At 43.9% G+C, this 19,190-nt stretch overlaps 1 protein-coding gene across 1 annotated transcript in view; it reads right to left on the reverse strand.

Moving 5' to 3' along the window:
* The window catches only part of MUC16 (mucin 16, cell surface associated), a 104,496-nt gene that overhangs the window by 34,612 nt on the left and 50,694 nt on the right, over positions 1–19,190 (reverse strand). The window contains exons 47-60 of the mRNA XM_045589315.1: positions 17,942–18,066; positions 17,781–17,848; positions 15,980–16,152; positions 14,630–14,665; positions 13,474–13,539; positions 11,891–12,012; positions 11,741–11,808; positions 11,404–11,576; positions 9,853–9,983; positions 9,226–9,293; positions 8,332–8,480; positions 7,111–7,274; positions 6,722–6,789; positions 2,158–2,324 (exon numbers count right to left, since the gene is read on the reverse strand). Of these exons, the coding sequence (XP_045445271.1) occupies positions 2,158–2,324; positions 6,722–6,789; positions 7,111–7,274; positions 8,332–8,480; positions 9,226–9,293; positions 9,853–9,983; positions 11,404–11,576; positions 11,741–11,808; positions 11,891–12,012; positions 13,474–13,539; positions 14,630–14,665; positions 15,980–16,152; positions 17,781–17,848; positions 17,942–18,066 (1,578 nt within the window). The remainder of the gene's footprint in view (positions 1–2,157; positions 2,325–6,721; positions 6,790–7,110; positions 7,275–8,331; positions 8,481–9,225; positions 9,294–9,852; positions 9,984–11,403; positions 11,577–11,740; positions 11,809–11,890; positions 12,013–13,473; positions 13,540–14,629; positions 14,666–15,979; positions 16,153–17,780; positions 17,849–17,941; positions 18,067–19,190) is intronic.

Genomic DNA, 19,190 nt, shown 5'->3' on the forward strand with positions numbered 1-19,190 from the left:
TATACTTCGACGCAACTGGAAACGCAGTAGGTGTGCTTGCCTCAAACATAAAGTAATGTGCTTTGCCAGAACCTTATTAAGGCTATGCTGTCACTAGCTGGTAGGAATTTCTCAGCTCCATTATAACCATCACATATGTGGCATACCCTTGATCAACATGTCGCTATGCGATGCATGACTGTATATAAAACACTCTTACAACCCAATAGCAAGAAGACAAAGCATCACTCCTTGCTTACCAGGAAACAGCAGAGCAGGCACATCGTAGCTCCCACAAGTCCCACCAAGGAGAAGAGAAGGATGGCCCAATAGGGGAAACCTGGGGAGACAATTGCTGGGCTGAGCCACCTTCTCTCATTCCCCAGGGATCTTGCTTCCTTCCCACTGCGTCTCAATAGTCGGTGACATGGGTTGGCCAACTGTAGTTATCATACAAGCTCCTGTGTGCATGTGTCTCTGGGATGAGGCACAGCATCAAGACATTCCCCCCCAACCCTGGGGCTGCCTGGAGGCTCACCAAAATTCTCAGTCAGGGCATCGGTTCTGTTTGAAGAGTACCCTGGAAGTGAATAAAATGGAGAAGTGTGTTTTACTCTGTTTAATAAAACTCCTCAAACACAAGGAAAAATAGAACAATACCATAAACATCCCTCATCTAGTTTTAGCAATGTATAGTTCAATCCAATGAAAATAGTATTTCACCCAATGCACAAATTATTAACAGTTGCCACTCTTGCCTCATCCCATATTTTCACTGAATATTAAAGTAGACGTCACTAATCTCACTCAATTTCAGTTTGCATCCCTAAAAAATGAGATGCAATGGCCTACAATGTCACACTACAATAGTGTATTAAATCAAATTTCTACTTTTGGGCACAGTATATTGAAAGTGGGCTGGACCATCTTAATGATTTTCAAGGGAGAATAGTTCATCCAAGTTTAAAAGCACACGAGATCTCTCTATGTAAATTACAACTCATAATCTCTTTTGTCAGCCTAGATTCTCATTTACCTCCGTTCCTTTACCACATTGTTTTATACTCATTTCCCAGGATTCAACTATAATATAATTTCTACAGGAAGCCTTCTCTGATTACCACTCTCAAGTATGGGTTGATTTACATAAAATAATTTACTAATGACAACTGCCTATTCTTGTAATTTTCTACTACAATATAAACTCCATGAGGGTAGGAACACATTGTACCCTTTGGGCAGGGTAGGAGGGTTTCTGGTCCCCCACTTTTCCCTAGCAAACTTTTTTTTTTTTTTTTTTTAAAGAGAGTGAAAGGCAGGGTGGAAGGGAGGGAGGTGGAGATAGAGAGACATCAATGGTTGCCTCCTGCATGTGCCCTAACCAGGCTGGGGATAGGACCTGCCAACTCAGGTACATGCCCTTGATTGGAATTGAATCGGCAACCCTTCTGAGCTCAGGCTGATATTAACCAATGAGCAACGCTAGCTAGGGCTTCCTATCCAACTTTTTAAGAAGTTCTGCCCAATTCAGAGCTGCCACAAGGGGCTTCTTAAATTAAAATTAATTTTAATTAAATGTAATTTAAAAATCTGGTCCCTCATAACATTAAAATCAGTACAATAAAAATCTGTCTCAGCCATGTCTTATACTCAAAACTTCTATGTGATTGATATGCTGGGCAACAGAGATAGAGTAATTTCCATCTCTGCAAAAGTTCTATTGGATGGTAATGATCTACAGCAGTACTAGGAAAACTACATACAGCCTTCAAACCAAGTCAGGCCCACTGCCTCTTTTTATACAGCCTGTGGGTCAGAAAGCAGGTCCATCCCATCACACTTATCAAGGCTGGTTCATACATAGTTTGCTGCTGACAGCCCTCACTGACCATTTGGTAACTGACTTTCAGTAGACAAAGGACTCTGAAGTCCAGAGTGGGAAAATGACTAGCCTTAGGGCACAGAGCTATCTAGGTGAAGACAAAGGCCTCCTATATTCCACTGGGCAGCCTTTCCTCTCCTTCAATAGTGGGTAAAGCCAGGGACTATGTTAACTCATATCAGCCTCAGAAAGTTCAATGCTGACTCATCCCCAGGCCTCCAGATTCCTAGGAAAGTCCACAGGTGTGGCACTTACCGTAGATCCCCACTCCTGCCCCAATGACCTGGAAGTCTTACCATCCACTAGCACACTGTTTCTGTCCAAGGTAAAGTCCTGTAGCTGGGTGCCATTCTGAGTCAGCTGCAGGAATTCCTCATAGATGGTAACTCTGTCCATTTTCTGTGCCAATGGTGAGAAGTGGCACAGGGAGTCCACCCTAGTGTGGTTGTTGTGGGGGACAGACCTGGAAGCACACAAAGGATGCAGGGATATTTGAATTTCTACCCTGAGCCTAGCTTTCCTGTTCTAGTTCTTGCCAATAGAACTCTCTGCAATGAAGTAAACCTTGTGTCTACACTGTCCAATATAATCATTATTAGCCACAAGTTGTTGCTGAGCACTTAAAATGTGGCTGGTGTGTGTGAGTTTCTCATGTAATGTAATATAATTAATTCAAAACAAATAGCCACAAGGAGAACATCTGTGAAATGCTGGAGTAAGGACTTCTGAAAACCCATATAAATAAGGAGAACACAATAAAAATGGTTGACATAAACTTTACAAAAATACAGAAATGAACAAAAGGATTGCAACTGATAGATCCTCTCTTCCTCCAACTGATGGACGGAGAATGACATAAACTCCACCTGCAGCTTGACATTCCTGAGCACTGAACCACCAACCAGCACCTGCCAAATACCCTAAGCCCCCAATTCCTAAGTCCCTAGGTCCCTAATCATATGCCTTACATGAAACTACAATCAGTGTGTGCTGAGTGCCCTAAGCCCCGTCCCCTCTCTTTCCTCCCCTTAAATGGTGCCTGAACCCCGGCCCCCTCTCTCTTTCTTCTCTGGAAAGCAGCCGGCAGTGGTACTCTTCTCTTCAATAAAGCCTGTGTCCTGGTCCTGGTCTCTGGCCCTTTCTGTTTCATCTTTCATACTGGAGCCGAAATCCGGGATCAAACCAAGGACCTTTAATGTTGCCGAACTTGGGTGAGCCGGAAAATCCTTAGGCCTAGCCCTGAGCTTCTAACTCCTTCTCTGGCTCTGCTCGTTGGCTTGGTTCTGAGTTGATTGGCCTGTTCAGAACACCTCCCTGCAGTACCAGGACATGTCGGAATCTCATCGCTTTCTTACCGGTAGGCCTCAGGGACCTTCCTGACCCCTCCCCCCACCCCATCCTGGTTCCCTTGACCTGGAAGGGCCTCAGAGTTTTCTCATCTACTCGGCTACGCATTCTACGTTCTACGCTCTATGTTCACGTTCTATGTTCTACGTTCTACAAAAGCCCAGGCGCCTGGCCAGGAAAACTCTGTTCTCCACGGGAAAGGTTTCAGGGTGATGATGACCTTGGGAACTTTTCTCATCTCTTTCTCTACAGGTTTGTTAAGGGAAAAGGACACTTCTTATTCCCTCCCCAACTTCTCAGTGGCCCTTTCCCTCCGATCTTGGGAGCCTCTCAATCCAAACCCCCCCGAAAAAAAATGGCACTTTTGGTTCCAATCTGGCTACATCAAACCAGAAAAGCTCATTTAAAACGGCACTTCTGATTCCAATATCCTCCGCCAAACTGCCTTGTAAAATGGCATTCCAATATCCTCTGAAATCTAGATAATTTTTGCCACCGGACAAGGAAGCCTCAGAGATTCCTACGAACAGGCTTCCCCTCTCCCCTCCACCCCCCACTCTTACCCACGCTTTACTCCTCACGTTCCTCCCATCAGATCCTCCTCTGGAAGTCCTCTCTGCCCTCTCAAACCCCTTTCTCTGACTTCTGACTCTTTAGAACCAGTGGATCATTCCTCTCCATGTGTCTCACTCCCGCCACCTCCTTACAACCCTACTGCGAAAACTGCATCCCAAGACCTACTGCCTGAGAATTCTAATCTCCCACTCTCCTCTGCACTTGCATGCTCTCCTCCACCTCCCCTTGCTCCTCTCCCTCCTTTCCCTGCGCCTGTGGGCTCTCCCCTGAATCTCCACTCCCTTGACCACCAGCAGCCGTATTCCCAGGCAGCTGGCCAGTTCCCCCTGCGGGAGGTTGTAGGGACAGAGGGCATCCTTTGGGTAGCCATTCCCTTCTCACTTTCTCATCTTTCTTAAATTGACCCTGATATCTACCTCAAAGAATTCAAATACATTACTCAATCTTATGATCTTACCTGGCACGATATTTTTATCATTCTCACTTCCTCCCTAACTCCATCAGACAAAGACCGGGTCTGGGACACAACTCAGCAGATTGCAGACGAGGCCCACACTCGTAACAACTCCAATCCTATTGGCACCCTTGCAGTTCCCCGGAGAGATTCCGACTGGAACTACCAAATTGGACATCAGAATAGAGAGGCACAGAATAATATGCTTGACAATATTATCCAGGCTCTTCACAGGCTGGCTAATAAGGTGGTAAATTATGATAAAATAAAGGAGATTACCAAGTGTCCACAGGAAAACCCTGGAGAATTCCTTGAACGCCTTTCACAGGAGCTTGAAAAATATACCTGTATTGATCCTACTTCCCCAGCGGGTACAGCCTTACTACACTCCCAGTCATCCCTAGACATAAGAAAAAAAACTAAGAGGCTTGAGGAGGGGCCCCGAGACTCCCCAGAAAGAACTTCTTTGCGTGGCCTTTAAGGTCTTCCATAATAGAGAACAGGAAAAGGAGGACCTTAAAAAAAGAGACCAGGAAAATTATCTTATGTTGGCAAAGGCCCTAAAGGGCTCCACACCCAAGGCTCCATGCTAAAAGGAAGGCCTACATCAGGCCCACTGGGAGCCTGCTTCAAATGTAAATAGCAGAGATATTGGGCAAGACATTGCCCAAACCCGAGGCCCCCTCTTGGCCCATGTCCACACTGCCAATTGGAGGGGCATTGGGGAGTTGATTGCCCCAGTCGCTGAAGGGGGGGGGGGTGGATCTTCCTCTCTAATAAAAACCCCCACATCAGGATCCACAACAGATCTGCTGGGACTGGCAACAGAGGACTGATGGGGCCCTGTGTCTCTGGCCCCGGTGGTGATCACGCATCAGGAACCCAGGGTAAATCTTCATGTAGCAGGTAAGCCGGTCTCTTTCCTTGTTGATACGGGGACCACATACTCCACCTTGCCCCAATTTTCGGGCCCCCTAATGCCATCCATCACTACTATTGTGGGAGTTTCGGAAACAAAGACTACCCCTCCAGTAACTCAACCCCTCCTCTGTACCTTTGAGATAATACAGTTCACACACTGTTTCTTAGTTATTCCCCAATGCCCCACCCCTTTACTGGTGAGAGACATCCTATCTAAATTCCATGCCACGTCTCACTGACTCCCTCTGCCCACACATCCTCAGTCTCTATCTTTCTTGCCTCTGCTGCTGACTCAGACTCGGCCTCGGTCATTCCTCCATTACCTCCAGATAAAGTCAACCCTATAGTCTAGGACACCTCCAACCCATCCATTGCCAAACACCACACTCCCGTCCTTATCATGGCCACGGTCTCCGGTCCTCTCTGTTTCATCTTTCAGCAACAATCTGAGGTGTGTTTAGTTAGAAGAAATGGCTGAATCATGACAGTAAGCACTCTGGCATTATAACCTGCATGTTCCCATTCTGTGCTTACAATGTCCTCAGGAACTGTGAAAAGCATCAGTCTCAGAACTATGTAACTGTGAAAAACAGTAGTCACATAGCCATCATGGGTTTGGAGCTCCCCAAAAGATGCATCCCAGTTTGTTTCCATTTGTGGCATCCCCTTGAAATATCCCCATTTTCAGGGCTTGTTTTTCTCTGACTCAGCTTGCTCAGCAAGGAAGGTCTATCCCCAGGGAACTTCCTAAAAACAATCATTGGTAACTGTTTTTGCATTGTAACTGCACGAGGGAGCAATATTATTTGAAGCAGCCAAGAGCCGAGCCAGAAACTTAAGTTAAAAATTGAAAGAATGAGTTGTCTCCAGTGGTCTTTGAAAGTCTCCAGTGAATTTGAGGGGATGTAGAAGGCCTCAAGAGTACAGGTCTGGGTGCATGCCCAGGAAAGACTTGAAAGATCTTAATCACTAATCCCTTCCTGAAAAAAAGTTATCTTAATATATTAAAAACTGGCTGGTGAAATACACCACAGTTATAGGATAAAGCACAGATATTCATTATCTTAATACACACACAAAAAAGAATTTCACAAAATAGGCCTTTTATGATTTAAAAGAAACCCTCAACAACTTGGAGATTTTAAAAAGAAACCTTCTCAATGTGATAAACAGAACCTGAAAACAACAACAACAACAACACACAAAACACCACACACACAAAAAAACAAAACAAAAAAAACAAAACCAGAAAACCCCCCAATAAACAAAAAAAAACCCACAAATCCCCACAAAAAATCTACAGCTAATACTATAGTCAATGGTAAAAGACAGAATGATTTCCTCTAAGACCAAGGACAAAACAAGCATGTCTTCTCTCATCTCTTATATTAACTGTACTAGAGGTTCTAACGAGAGCAATTAGGCAAGAAAAGGAAATGAAAGGCATCTAGGAAAAGAAGACATAAAAATGTGATCTGAACTGTGTTTTGCAGATGATGTGCTATTGTATATGAAAAAGTCTAAGAAATAAACAGAGGCATTAGGCCTGATTTGGAACTCACCTGAATGCTACAACTTGGCAACCAGAAAAATAACTCCTGATGCTGCTGTTTTGGAAGAGCTGGTTGAGCTGAAACAGAAAGTAAAGTTTCATCAGAACCCCAGGCTTTCTCAGAGAATGTTCAGCCACTGAATAAACTTCTCCATCTATTTTTTTCTTGGCTCAACAAAGACTAGTGAAGGTATGTGTGTCCAAAAAAGGCTTTGTTCCAGGAAGGACTTAGCTACATGACCATGGGACAGCTGGTGAACCTTTTGTACCTATTTCTTCATTTGCAGAATGGCAATAAGAACTGGTATTCATGAATTGTTATGAAAGTCACCATTTGACTACATGGATCTATAAGTCAGTCTCCACATGGAAACAGAGTGGAACCAACTGCATTCTCACCGCATTCTCCATGCTTCTTTTGTTCCGCTGGTGTGCGGTGGTGCCTGGCAGGCCTATGTCCTGAACATAGAGTAGATTGGTGACAGTGAAATTCAGATGGAAGTGCTGAGGGCTGGGACTGCTTGTTGGTTTATCTGTTGACAGATGAACTGATGCCTCCAGTTCTAGAATAAAAAGAGAGTATAAAATTCTAATACCTGGGAAAGGACTTAACAAGAGGTCATTTAAACCAGTCTACTTAGTTCTGGTAATGTGACCTGAACTGTTTTTTTTCAGATGGGCTCCAGGAGACCCTGCATCCACCTGTCCACCTTGAATCTATTCATTTATTTACCTGTGTAACCCCCTATCCATCAAGAATTCTGAGAGTTCCCTAGGATGTCTGGGAGAGTAGAATAAACCTCTCTGAGGTATAGTTGGCAAGTGTAAGTGCTGGCCAACCCAGCAGGCATCTGTCACATACCTTTGTTGGCCTAGGTTCCTAATGTTTTTTGCTGCTTTCAGTCTCTTTCCCCCTCTCAATCCATTCTCCACAAAGCACACAGAAAACAAGCTTTCAAAAGTAGAACTTAAAGTGTTTTGTGTTCCTCCACAAACCATTCCAGTACCCAAGAAAGTCCCTGAACACCTCTTTAGCCTGAACTGTCACCTTTCCAATGTCAAAGTGCATGTACCAGCCACAGCATACCTCTTATAGCTTCCCCAAATATGCTCTTTCTATCTTCTAGATAAAAGACACATGTATCACAATTATTTATCTCCTGTCCCCCACAGGCTAAGTCATGTTCTCCATCATATCTTAGTGTCTTCATCATTTCCTTAGAAAACATTCTAAGACAGGAATGTGTGTCCCTCCTTGAAATCCATTTATAGAAATTTTCACAATGTATCATCAGTACCTATTAACTTGCATTAAATAATAGTTGGATGAATGAACAATGAATGACTCACAAATAGAGGGCTTAAAAAGGCAACTCATTTGGGGATGGAAAATTTTGTGTAAACATAAGCATTCCTTTGAGGGTAATTGCTACATATTCTCTTTCTGCCTCAAGTTGGATGATCCATGGCCATGAACATGGGTCGTCAACATGGGCCTCCAAAAGAGTACCACTTTTCCCTCCCGAGCCTACATCTGTTCCATTGCTACTGAGATGACCCGACCCATCCTTCCTCAAAGCCCATCTCCACAAGCCATGAAACCAGTCCCCCATCTTGTACCTGTCACTTGAATATCTGCCAGATGGTAGGTGGCACCCAGCCAGTAGGATGAAGCATTGAGGGTCTTGTCTAGAAAAACTTGTTTCACCATTCTGGGGTCTATACTGGAGGAGAACAGTTCCTGGATAGTGACTCTCACGGAGCCCAGCCTAGAATCAGAGACCACGGGGACTCAGCCAGCACCCAACACCAGCGGTGTCCCCTGAGTTCCTACTTTATGTAAAGTGTTTAGGAGTTGAGAATAAAAGCAATAACAGTAATAATAATGAACATCTACTAGGCACTCCTAGGAAATGACTTACATATTCCCTCATCATCACTGCAGTGGAAGGTATTATTGCAAGTATCCCCACAAAGAAACTGAAGTTAGGAAATACTCAACATTCAATATTCAACTTCAATATTCAAAACAATAAGCCTCATGATCCTCCTTTACAGTGTAGATTTCCTAGTTCCTCCCCCGATCCTTCAGAGACTGAGTGCATTCCCAACTTCGACAGTTCTTGGGTTGTTTACTTTGCTGAACCTCAGTTTTCCATTGGAACAATGGGGACAATCATTGTATCCACCTCATGGGGCTGTGATGAAAATTAAGTGAGATGATCAGCATGAAAGTGCTCAGCAGAGAGGCTGGCCATGGTAAATCTTATTATTGAGCTGATATTGGTTGAAAGTGTCCAGAAGAGGAGAAGGTGGTAGGTACAGACAGTTGGTGGCCCCATGAGGTTAGTCATTTTCCCACCCCTGAAAACGTATAGAAGGAGATGGTAGGATTAGCTGACAGGGATGTGGAGATAATGGGCACAATGTTAGGACTTTCAGAATAAGATATGCCACAGGAGCTCAAAGCAAAAACCAGCAACTCAGCCAATACTTCCAATCTCCTCAACTTACTTCAAGTCAGTAACCAGGCAGGAGTAGAATGCATCTCCTAGCTGGCTGCCTCTGTAGAGTTTGGTGACCTAGAATGAAAAGGAGAAAAAGTGGGTGAAAGAGAAGTCTCTAGGGGCTGGAGGCAGCCACTGGAAGCAGTGAAAGAACACAGGCCTTGGAGCACATGTGTCAAACACAAGGCCCGCGGGCCAAATCCGTCACGCCAGCCCTTGCAATGTGTCCCGCAACGCGCTGTCATCACTGCACTCCGCTGCGTTTCCATCACTATGACAGTTTATGACTGTTCAGTAAACCATTTGGCCCGCGATTTAGGCTGGATTTTAGATTTTGGCCCCTTCTCTGATTGAGTTCGACACCCCTACCTTGGAGCAAGGGGGAACTGAGTTCAAATCCTTGCTCTGCCCCCAATTCACTATGTGACTTTAGGCACAGAACTCCCATTTCTGAGCCTTACTTTGCTCATCTGGGAATGGGGAAGGCAGACAAGGTTCTGCCTCCAGAAACTGAGAGAACTCAGAAAATTTGGGTAAAATGCAGTGTTGAAATAACCAGTGAATAGATGTAAGTTAGAGGAATGAGAGGGGTACCCAGGGCAAGGAGATATAAGATGGGTGAGAGAGACTACACCTTGTCCTGGATGTCCCTCAGCAGGGAGGTGTACTCAGAGGACACGGGGTCTGAGTTGCTGAGGTTCCAGTTGATGATGCGGAAATTTAGCTGGTACTCACTCTGAATAGATAAATCCTGTGGAGCATAGCCTAGGGCCATGAAAAAAAAGAAATGTCAAGATGCTCAGCATTTATTTTTCTTTTTACTATTTTTAATATATATATTTTTATTGATTTCAGAGAGTAAGAGGGAGAGATAGAAACATGAATGATGAGAAAGAATAATTGATTGGCTGTCTCTTGCATGCCCCCTACCGGGGATCAAGCCTGCAACTGGAAAGTGTGCCCTGACAGGGACTCCCAACAATGATCTCCTGGTTCATAGATTGATGGTTCACCACTAAACTACACAGGCCAGGCAAGATGCTCAGCTTTTATCATGGAGGTATGGCAGCACAGAGGTTCATGCCCTGGAAAATGTAGGGGTTCCCAAATGGAAAGTCATGCAAAGAGGGGAAAACTCAGAGTTTTATAGGGATTCTCAAGAACCGAGTTTTAATGTTTGTGCTTATGCAGTTACCACTTTGTAGAATGCTTTTTCACCCTCTTCTTGGAAAACTCCTATGCATGCTTCAGAAACCCAAAGGTATGGATCTCTAGGAGAGTAGGAACCCACCCATCTATCTTGTTCCTGTCATGCCCCGGTATCTAACACAGGTCAAATTTTCTGAGTCTGGGCACATAATATTCCCTTCCCATCTCTCATTCCATAGCAACCAGTTATATAATGTTGATGCTATTTTTGTGTCCCTAAGTAATCACTTGACTATGAGTTTTCCAGGGACAAGAGCTATGTCTTTTATCTCCATACCCACCCAACACATGCTTTGGGACAGAATTGTCATACATGTGTGTTTGTTGAATGAATGAATGGGAACTGCAACAGATACCTACAGATGAGGGGCTGATTTTCTCATCTTTTATTTGTTCATTCATTCATTGAGTACCACAATGTGCCAACTTATTAAGAACTAAGGATCCAGCATCCCAATAGGCAAATCCTGATTTTGTAGAGTTAGACAATAAAACAAGTAATTGCAGTAAAGTTTGGTAAGTATTGGTGTACAGCAGGGTCTCTCATCTTCAGAACTACTGCCATTTTGGGTATATGATTCTTGGTGGTGGGGTCCTCCTGTATATTGAAGGTTATTAGCAACATCTCAGCCTCTGTCCACTAGATGTCAGTAGCACCTTCCCCCAGTTGTGATAATTAAAAATGTCTCCAGACATTGCCAGTGTCTACTGGGGGAGCAGAATTGCCCCTGGGTGAGAACAACTGGCTTTGAGAAACCTTGCTTAGATACTATGTGTCTGTAATTTTGATTTTGCATTAAAATATATTAATTTGGTTAAAGAATTTCATGTTTTTACCAGAAATAATAGGAAATACCCTCCCAATGGAGCTTGTGGAGGGTATCTCCCATCCTGAGCTTAGATTGATTTCTTAAAGAGGAAATAAAATAAGACATGTAATGAACACTGTAAATCCAAGTTCAGCATAAAGACTTACCATTGACAAAGAGGCTGCCCCTGACCAGGGTATAGGGACCCATCTGGGTGACACTGTGGGTCAGCTGGCTCAGCTCCCAGTAAAGTCGATTTCTGTCTAGCCCGGGGTTCAAGGGCTCAGGGTGATACGTGCAGATGACATCCACCCTGGTGGCTGCCCCATCTTTCTCAGGCCTGGGGAGAGAGGCATGTGAGAACTCTAGAAGAGAGAGATCCTGAAACTGCTGGGTGTGGGGGCCATAAAGATGGAGAAGCTAATGTGAGGTCAATGGGAAGACTGAAAAAGGGGTGGTCGCCATAAGTGGCCATTATGGCAAATGCTCAGGAAAGAGTCTTACCTGAGGGAGATCAGTCTGCAACCTGAGTAGTAGGGGCCCAGACTGCTCTTCATAAACAAGGATCTGAGCTGGAGAGGAAGGAGGAAGAATATGAGCAAGAGGACTGGGTGGGATTTACCCGACCAGGAGCTGCTGGGACCAGGGTCTCACCAGGTTCTGCAGGATACTCTGAGTAGAGTTGAATATGGCTGAGCCACTGCCCATGTCTACTGAATACTGGAGGTTGGAGATGGTAAAGTTGAGTGAGAGGGTCTCCAAGTTGTACAACAGAACTGTAAGAAGAGAAGGGGTGAGATGGCAGTCACTGGGAGCTGGCCTGAGTCCTCATCAAAATCCTGTAATCATGATAAATCATGATAATCTGTTGTCTTCTTTTCCAGTGGCAGCATCACCCACTGGTGTGGTCAAGTCAAAACCATGATAAACACTCAGAAATAAGAGTATTACTCATCTCACCTCCAAGTACTACCAACTCCACGTGTGAATGATTCTCACATACATTACCTCTCTCCATCTTTTCCTAGCCCAATTCTTACCTTTTCTCACCTGGACAAGTGCCCCAGCAGGCACACTACTAGTAGACACCCAGTCTAAAAGTTGTTCTCCACACTGAATAGTAGTAGAAATTTACTTAAATGAGAGTTTCACTATGGTCACCGCTGCTCTATGTTATCCACGACACCCTATGGCCTTCAGCATTAGGTTCAAGCTTATAATGACCTGACACTCAAGTTCCTTCCTAATCTTGTTCTTACCAGTATTTAAGTTTCATTTATCCATCTACTCCATATTAAGCTTTATACTTCAGGCAAATGAAATCCCTCTCAATTTCACTACACTATGCTGTTAGTGCCTACTGACCCTTTGATCAAACCCCTCTACCAGGTGATTGCCTTGTCCGTGATCTATTTGACTAGAGCCATGGTTGGCAAACTGTGGCTTGAGAGCCACATGTGGTCCCTTGAGTGTGGCTCGTCCACAAAATACCACAGCCTGGGCGAGTCTATTTTGAAGAAATGGTGAGGTCAATGGGAAGACTGAAAAAGAGGTGGTCGCCATAAGTGGCCATTATGGCAAATGCTCAGGAAAGAGTCTTGGTGTTAAAAGAAGTTTAAGTTTAAAAAATTTGGCTCTCAAAAGAAATTTCAATAGTTGATACTGTTGATATTTGGCTCTGTTGACTAATGAGTTTGCTGACCACTGGACTAGAGCATTCCTACTCCTTCTTATTTTAAAAAAATATATATTTTATTGATTTTTTATAGAGAGGAAGGGAGAGAGATAGAGAGCCAGAAACGTCGATGAGAGAGAAACATGGACCAGCCGCCTCCTGCACACCCCTCACCAGGGATATGCCCGCAACCAATGTACATGCCCTTGACTGGAATCGAACCCGGGACCTTTCAGTCCGCAGACAGACGCTCTGCCACTGAGCCAAACCGATTTCGGCACCTACTCCTTCTTAAAGGCTCCATGTAGGTAACTTTCACCAGAAAGCTATTCCCATTCAAATTATACCAGATGGCTCTTCCCAAAACATCCAACATTTTGTTATAATAGTCTGTTAATCTCACAGGCCTGGAGGCTCCATGAGGGTAGGCATTACATTGAATTGTTGGTATAACTGGTTGCCCTAAAGCCAGAATTTCACAGCCTAGCTCACCAGTTCCTGTGTGACAATTGTCTGAGGGGCTTGAGAACTTCTCTTAGGAAGGAAAATGCCCCTCAAATACCTGTTGTTGCTTCTGGTTGCACAGGTGATGACAAAGTGGGCAGGACCGTGGTAGGTGGTTCAGGAGCTATGAAAAAGGCAGTCATCAGTGAGGGACATACCTGCCCCCTCCCCCCCCAAAAAAGGGGGAAAGTCCCATTAGGGTCTCATGAACTTCAGCAGAGGTTGTTCTAGGAAAACCACTCACAGGTGTATCATAAACGAGAGTGACAAAAGGTGTAATTGTGTGAGTTTAAGGGTGAGTAAACCTGTAAGTGAAATAAATGAATTCAAGAGAGTGAGAGCAAGTGAATGATAAACTGAACAAAGAAGACAGGTAGATAGACGGGCAGAAAATGGACAGACAATAGGATACCTGGATGGACAGAGAAAGAATGAACAAAAAGGGTCAAAGAGAAAGCAGGAAGACTAAAGACAAGGAATAGAAGTTGGAGAGATAGAAGGAAAATAGGATGGAAGGACAGATGTAAGAAAGAACAAACAGGTGAATGGTCAGAAGGAAGAGATGGTAAAAAAGGGAGAGAAAAATAGCACAAAGAAAAGTTGGAGAGATGAATTGAAGGACAGAAAGAATACATACAGGTAAATAAGCAGAAGATTGTCTGGATGGATGAATGGAAGAAAAGAAGGAAGGAAGGGAAAAAGGAAGGAATGGATCAGGGAGGGAGGTTTTGGGAAGAGGGAGAAAAGAAGATATTTGAGAAAAGGGGTAACTAGAATAATGGAAGAATAGATGGGTTAAAAGATAAACAAAGGAACCAATGGATGAGTTCATGGGCAAATTGGGCTTAACCACCGAGTAGCCCCTAGAGTCTGCAGTTTGATGCTGAGGCCCCTCATGGGGTCCCTGTAAGAGCTTTTGTTTTCAGGAGGCATGAACTAAACATTACTATCTGATCTCAACCCCATTCCTGTAGGGAATTCTTTGTTAAAATTTCTTTTCTAACCCAAAGGGATGTGGAGAAATTAGAAAGTCAATATCATGAAAGCAGGTCCAAAAACAGGCCAAGGACTCAGCATTCTTCCTCCCACTGACACGTTGGCCCCACTCAAAAGACCGGACTAAATTTAGGGCAAGCTCCCTTTGTCAGTGAGGAGAAAAGTTTGGCTCAGGAACTAAGGAGTCTAAAATGGGCACTAGAGGCAAAGATACGTACTTGTAGGAGGCTCGTCTGGACCACATTCATTGTAACCTGGAAATGAACAAGTCATATATAAGTGGCAGAACAATCCCAGGTATTCCATGCATTTGAGTCATGTGGGACTCCTGTCTGGATTCCTTTCCCTATGTGTACCAGGTGAGCATTGAGGCATCTTCTAAGATGAGACCCAAATGTCATATCCACTATGAGGGCTTTCTTGATCTTTCCATTAAAAACCTCTCTTCCCCATCCACCATGCCCCCAACAAAAGACACACATTTATGTTCATACATCCCCCCCACCCCCATTATCCATATACTCCACCATCTTCCCTTCCACTCTCCCTCTAACTATCCCTCCGTCCGATGAATAGTCATTCAGGCTTACTATATGCCAAGTTTCATTACATTTAAGGAACATACACTGAACAAAACAGTTTCTGTCCCATTGGAGGTTACATGTCAGGTTGTATATGTAGCCTGTCTTTGTCCCTGATGCCTGGCTCTTACAGCAGATACTTGATAAATACTGAGTGAACAAAATGAAGCATGTAGGTTGTGCCATTTCCAAGGGAGGCAAATCCTAAAGGGGGCCCTGCAATGGCCAAGGTGAAGGCAACAGATGGAACTCAGAACATCAAGGGGCAGACTGGCCATAAACCTACTGTACATGTGTACAGGCCCCCTCCTTCCTCTGAGCTCCATTTCCCTCCTTGCTAAAGTGGGAGTCACAAAGTACCAGAATGTCTCCCTGACCACCTGATGGGGCCATGGTGATAAGAGTTAGCTGCCAAGTACAATTTCCAGGTTGTAGATGGAGGAGGGAAGCTGAGTTATTGCAATTAACCTACTATGGGCAAACTCTGCCTCTCAGAACCCCAGATGAATGTCACCCTCTTAAATGTTGTCACTTCTTGGATTGTAGGCTGATGGCCAGTGTGTCGGAACCCTGGACCTCCTAGATGCTCAGAGTGCCTTACCTTCTTCCTGGTATAGGGCCCCACCCAGAATAGAAGTCTATCCGTAGTCAAGGGTGAGAAGAGAGCAGGGAGGGGAGATAGATGTGCGATTTTCTTTCTCCAAATATCCCCTTGAAAGACTGGCATTGGATGCTGATTATGACTTGGGTCCACAACTCTCAAGCTACACCCATTTGGGCAAATTATTTAACCTTTCTAGGACTCAGTTTATTCTTCTGTAAAACAAGTTTAATCAAGGATCAGCCTGATGGGGTGAGGGAGAAGAATCAGTGTGGAGTAGAGAATCACACCTGAGTTTTTCTCAACTTTCCCCCTAGAGAACTGGTAACTGGGAATCCTCTGGAGTTAGGGGGTGGCTCCAGTGGAATGGGCTGAGAACTGCTAACCATTGAGGTAGAGGCTGTCCTTATCCAGAGAGTAGGGGCCCAGACGAGTGATGCCATGGGTTTGCCAGCTCAGCTCATGAAACAGCTGCTTGGCAGGCAAACCTGGACCGTTGGGGGGTTGACGGTAGATGCAGAGAAAGTCCACCCCTGTCTTGGCGCCATTCTTCATAGACCTGGGGAAGAAGAGGTTGACCTTTGGGGGATGCAGTTCTCTTGGCATCTCTCCACCTGTGATTCAGCCTTCTTGAACCGTTTATAGTTTCTCTACCTGGCCACACTCTCTCACCTTGGGATCTTCACACTTCCAGTGACTTCTGTCTGGAAGCCTCTTCCTTTCTTTACCTGGGCAATTTCCTGTTCATCTTTCAGGTGTCAACAGACACCTCCACTTCTTCAAAGTTCCCTGGAGGTCAGGAACCTCTTCTGTGATTGCAAACCTGCTCATCCACTATGCGAGCATGTATTATTTGTCCCTATTCCCTTCAGTTGTTAACCTCAACTAGGTCAGGGAATGTGACAGCACCCAACACATTGTCTGTTCCATGTAAAATCCGAAGTCCAAATGCATTAATAAACAAATGTGATCTATACATGCAGTGGAGTATTATTCAGCCTTAAAAAAGAAGACAATTCTGCCATGCTACAACATGGATAAACCTTAAAGACCTATGGTAATTGAATGAGCATCACAAAAAGACAAAGGCTGCATAATTCTATTCATATCTGGAGTAGTCAGACTCATATAGACAGAATACAGAATGATGAGTGCCAAGATTGGGGTAGAGAGAAATGGGAAGTTGTTGTTTTGTGGATACAGAATTTAATTTTTGCAATTTAATTTTTGGAGATTGGTTTCACAGCAATGTAAATATACTTCATACTACTAAACTGTATGTTTTAAAATGGTTCAGATGGTAAGTTTGTTATGTATTTTACCAAAATTACAAAAGTTAAACTTCCTTCAAGGCTGAAGTTCAGTGTGAAAGACTCCTCACTGACACGGTTTAGACCCTGATATATCTCAAATTTCATCTCCTCACTCTCTCTAACCTTGTTCTCTCTCTGCTCCAGCCACACTGGCCTCCTTGCTCTTCACTGAATTTGCCAAGTTCATGTCTACCACAGGGTCTTTGCACAGTCTGTCCCCTATGCCTAGAACAGTTTTCATGGCCAAATCCTTCTGGGACACATCTCAGAAGTCACCTCCACAGAGAGGCTACCCTGTCCCCGAGGTAAAACTCCTTTCCCATACTCTCTACTTATTTATGCTTTGCATCACCTTATCGCATTTAAAAGCATTTTACTTCAATACTTACTTTCCTCATTCCTGTCTGATTTCTCCACTAGATGAGGGAAGAGGAAGGGCCACAGTGATACCTACTACTTGCCTCAGAGGTGCTGTACCATCATGTCAGTTTAATTAAAACACTAATTAATTGAGAAGTACTTCATAAACACCAACGGAACAAAAAATTGATCCAGAGACATAAGAATAACTAACTGTCCAATGGGTATAGAGTTTCTGCTTGAGGTGATGAAAAGTTTTGAAACTAGGTAGTGATGATGGGTGCACACCATTGTGCATGTAATTTATGCCACTGAACTGTACACTTAAAATGGTTTAAATGGATAATTTTGTGTCTATATGTATTTTGTCACAATATAAAAAATTAATAATATAATACTTTTTAAATGGATGCAGAAAAGACCCTGCCCCGCCAGAATAGTCTGCCACAACCAGGGGCAGCTCCACAGAAACCCATTTCCTTTGGTGGTGGGCTATGGAGGGGGGTGTTCTCACCTTAGCGAGATGACCTTGCAACCTGCATATTGGAGACCAAGGCTGCTCCTCCTGAACAACAGGCTGAGCTGGAGAGGAAGGAGAGAGCCAGTATTGGTTAAAGGTGGGCAACAATCCCTGTGATGGGTCATGGAGGTGGGAGGGGTAAACAAGTCTCTCACCAGATGCTGCATGAGGGTGTCTGTGATGTTGAACTTGAGGGAGCCCCGATGGCTCATGTCTGCTGAGTAGCGCAGGTTGTTGATGGTGAAGTTCAGTGTGAAAGACTCCTCACTGATCTCTGCAGCTATGATGGGTGGAGAGCCAAGGCTTGCAGGAAGTTTGGGGGGCCCAATGTCTACCTAAGATTGGGGATTCATGGGACCCATGTCCTTCTGATTAGCCTGAGGGTCACTTGTTAATGGAGTCAACTCCAACAGCGAATAGAGCAGGCTTAATGATCTGGGGGCATCAAGATGGGCAATTTCTATCCAGATGCAGGAGTGGAGGGCTCTGAGAAGACAATGTGGCTTTGTACTTTCCCAGGAGAAAAGTCTCCAACTTGCCATGCTGATGGGGAACTGATGACCCCTGGTATTTTTATCCATATTCTTTCTGCTTCCCATCTCTATCTTTGTCTCTCTGTGCCTCAGTCACTCGCTCTCTTCCTTTTAGATAGATAGATATATATCTAAGTCTATTTTTATATCTATGAGAATTGTTGGCTCCTTAAACTACTACACAGAAGATTGACATACCTGCTTGTAAGTGCAGAAGATAGATCTAATCTCTCATCTATTTATCATTGATCTTTCTGTTATCTATCTACCTATTATCTATCTATCTATCTATCTATCTATCTATCTATCTATCTATCATCTATTTTTCATCTGTCCTGCCAATACAACCAGGTATGTCAACCTTCTATGCATTTAATTAAAAAGTTTAAAAATCTTAGCAGCTATAACCAACCTCTCCACACCTCAATTTTTTAAAATAAATATTTTTATTTAAAAGAGGAAAGGAGTTTGACTGTAATCAAATTCAGGACCCTTCAGTCTGTAGGTCGACACTCTATCCACTGAGCCAAACCAGCCAGGGCTCTGCACCTCAATTTACTCATCTGTAAGAAGAGATAATAAAGGCTCCTATTTCAAAGTATAAGGTTTAAACAAGTTAGTTTTTGTAACATGCTTAAGCACAGTGCTGGGCACAGAGTAAATACTATATGAGGATTCATTACATAAAATTAATAAGCAAGCACCTCCTTACTATGTCAAAGCTTTTTACATGGATAAATATAATACGGTTCTAGGATTATTCACGTTAAATAAAGAAGGAAACCAAAGCACATAAGTGGTCATCTGCCCAAGGTCACATGACTGAAGGGAGGAAAAATCTGGTTCAAACCCCAGACCTTGCTTGTGACCA

This window comes from Pipistrellus kuhlii, unplaced genomic scaffold (assembly GCF_014108245.1).
Source record: "Pipistrellus kuhlii isolate mPipKuh1 unplaced genomic scaffold, mPipKuh1.p scaffold_m20_p_30, whole genome shotgun sequence".
Classification (NCBI taxonomy): Eukaryota; Metazoa; Chordata; class Mammalia; order Chiroptera; family Vespertilionidae; genus Pipistrellus; species Pipistrellus kuhlii.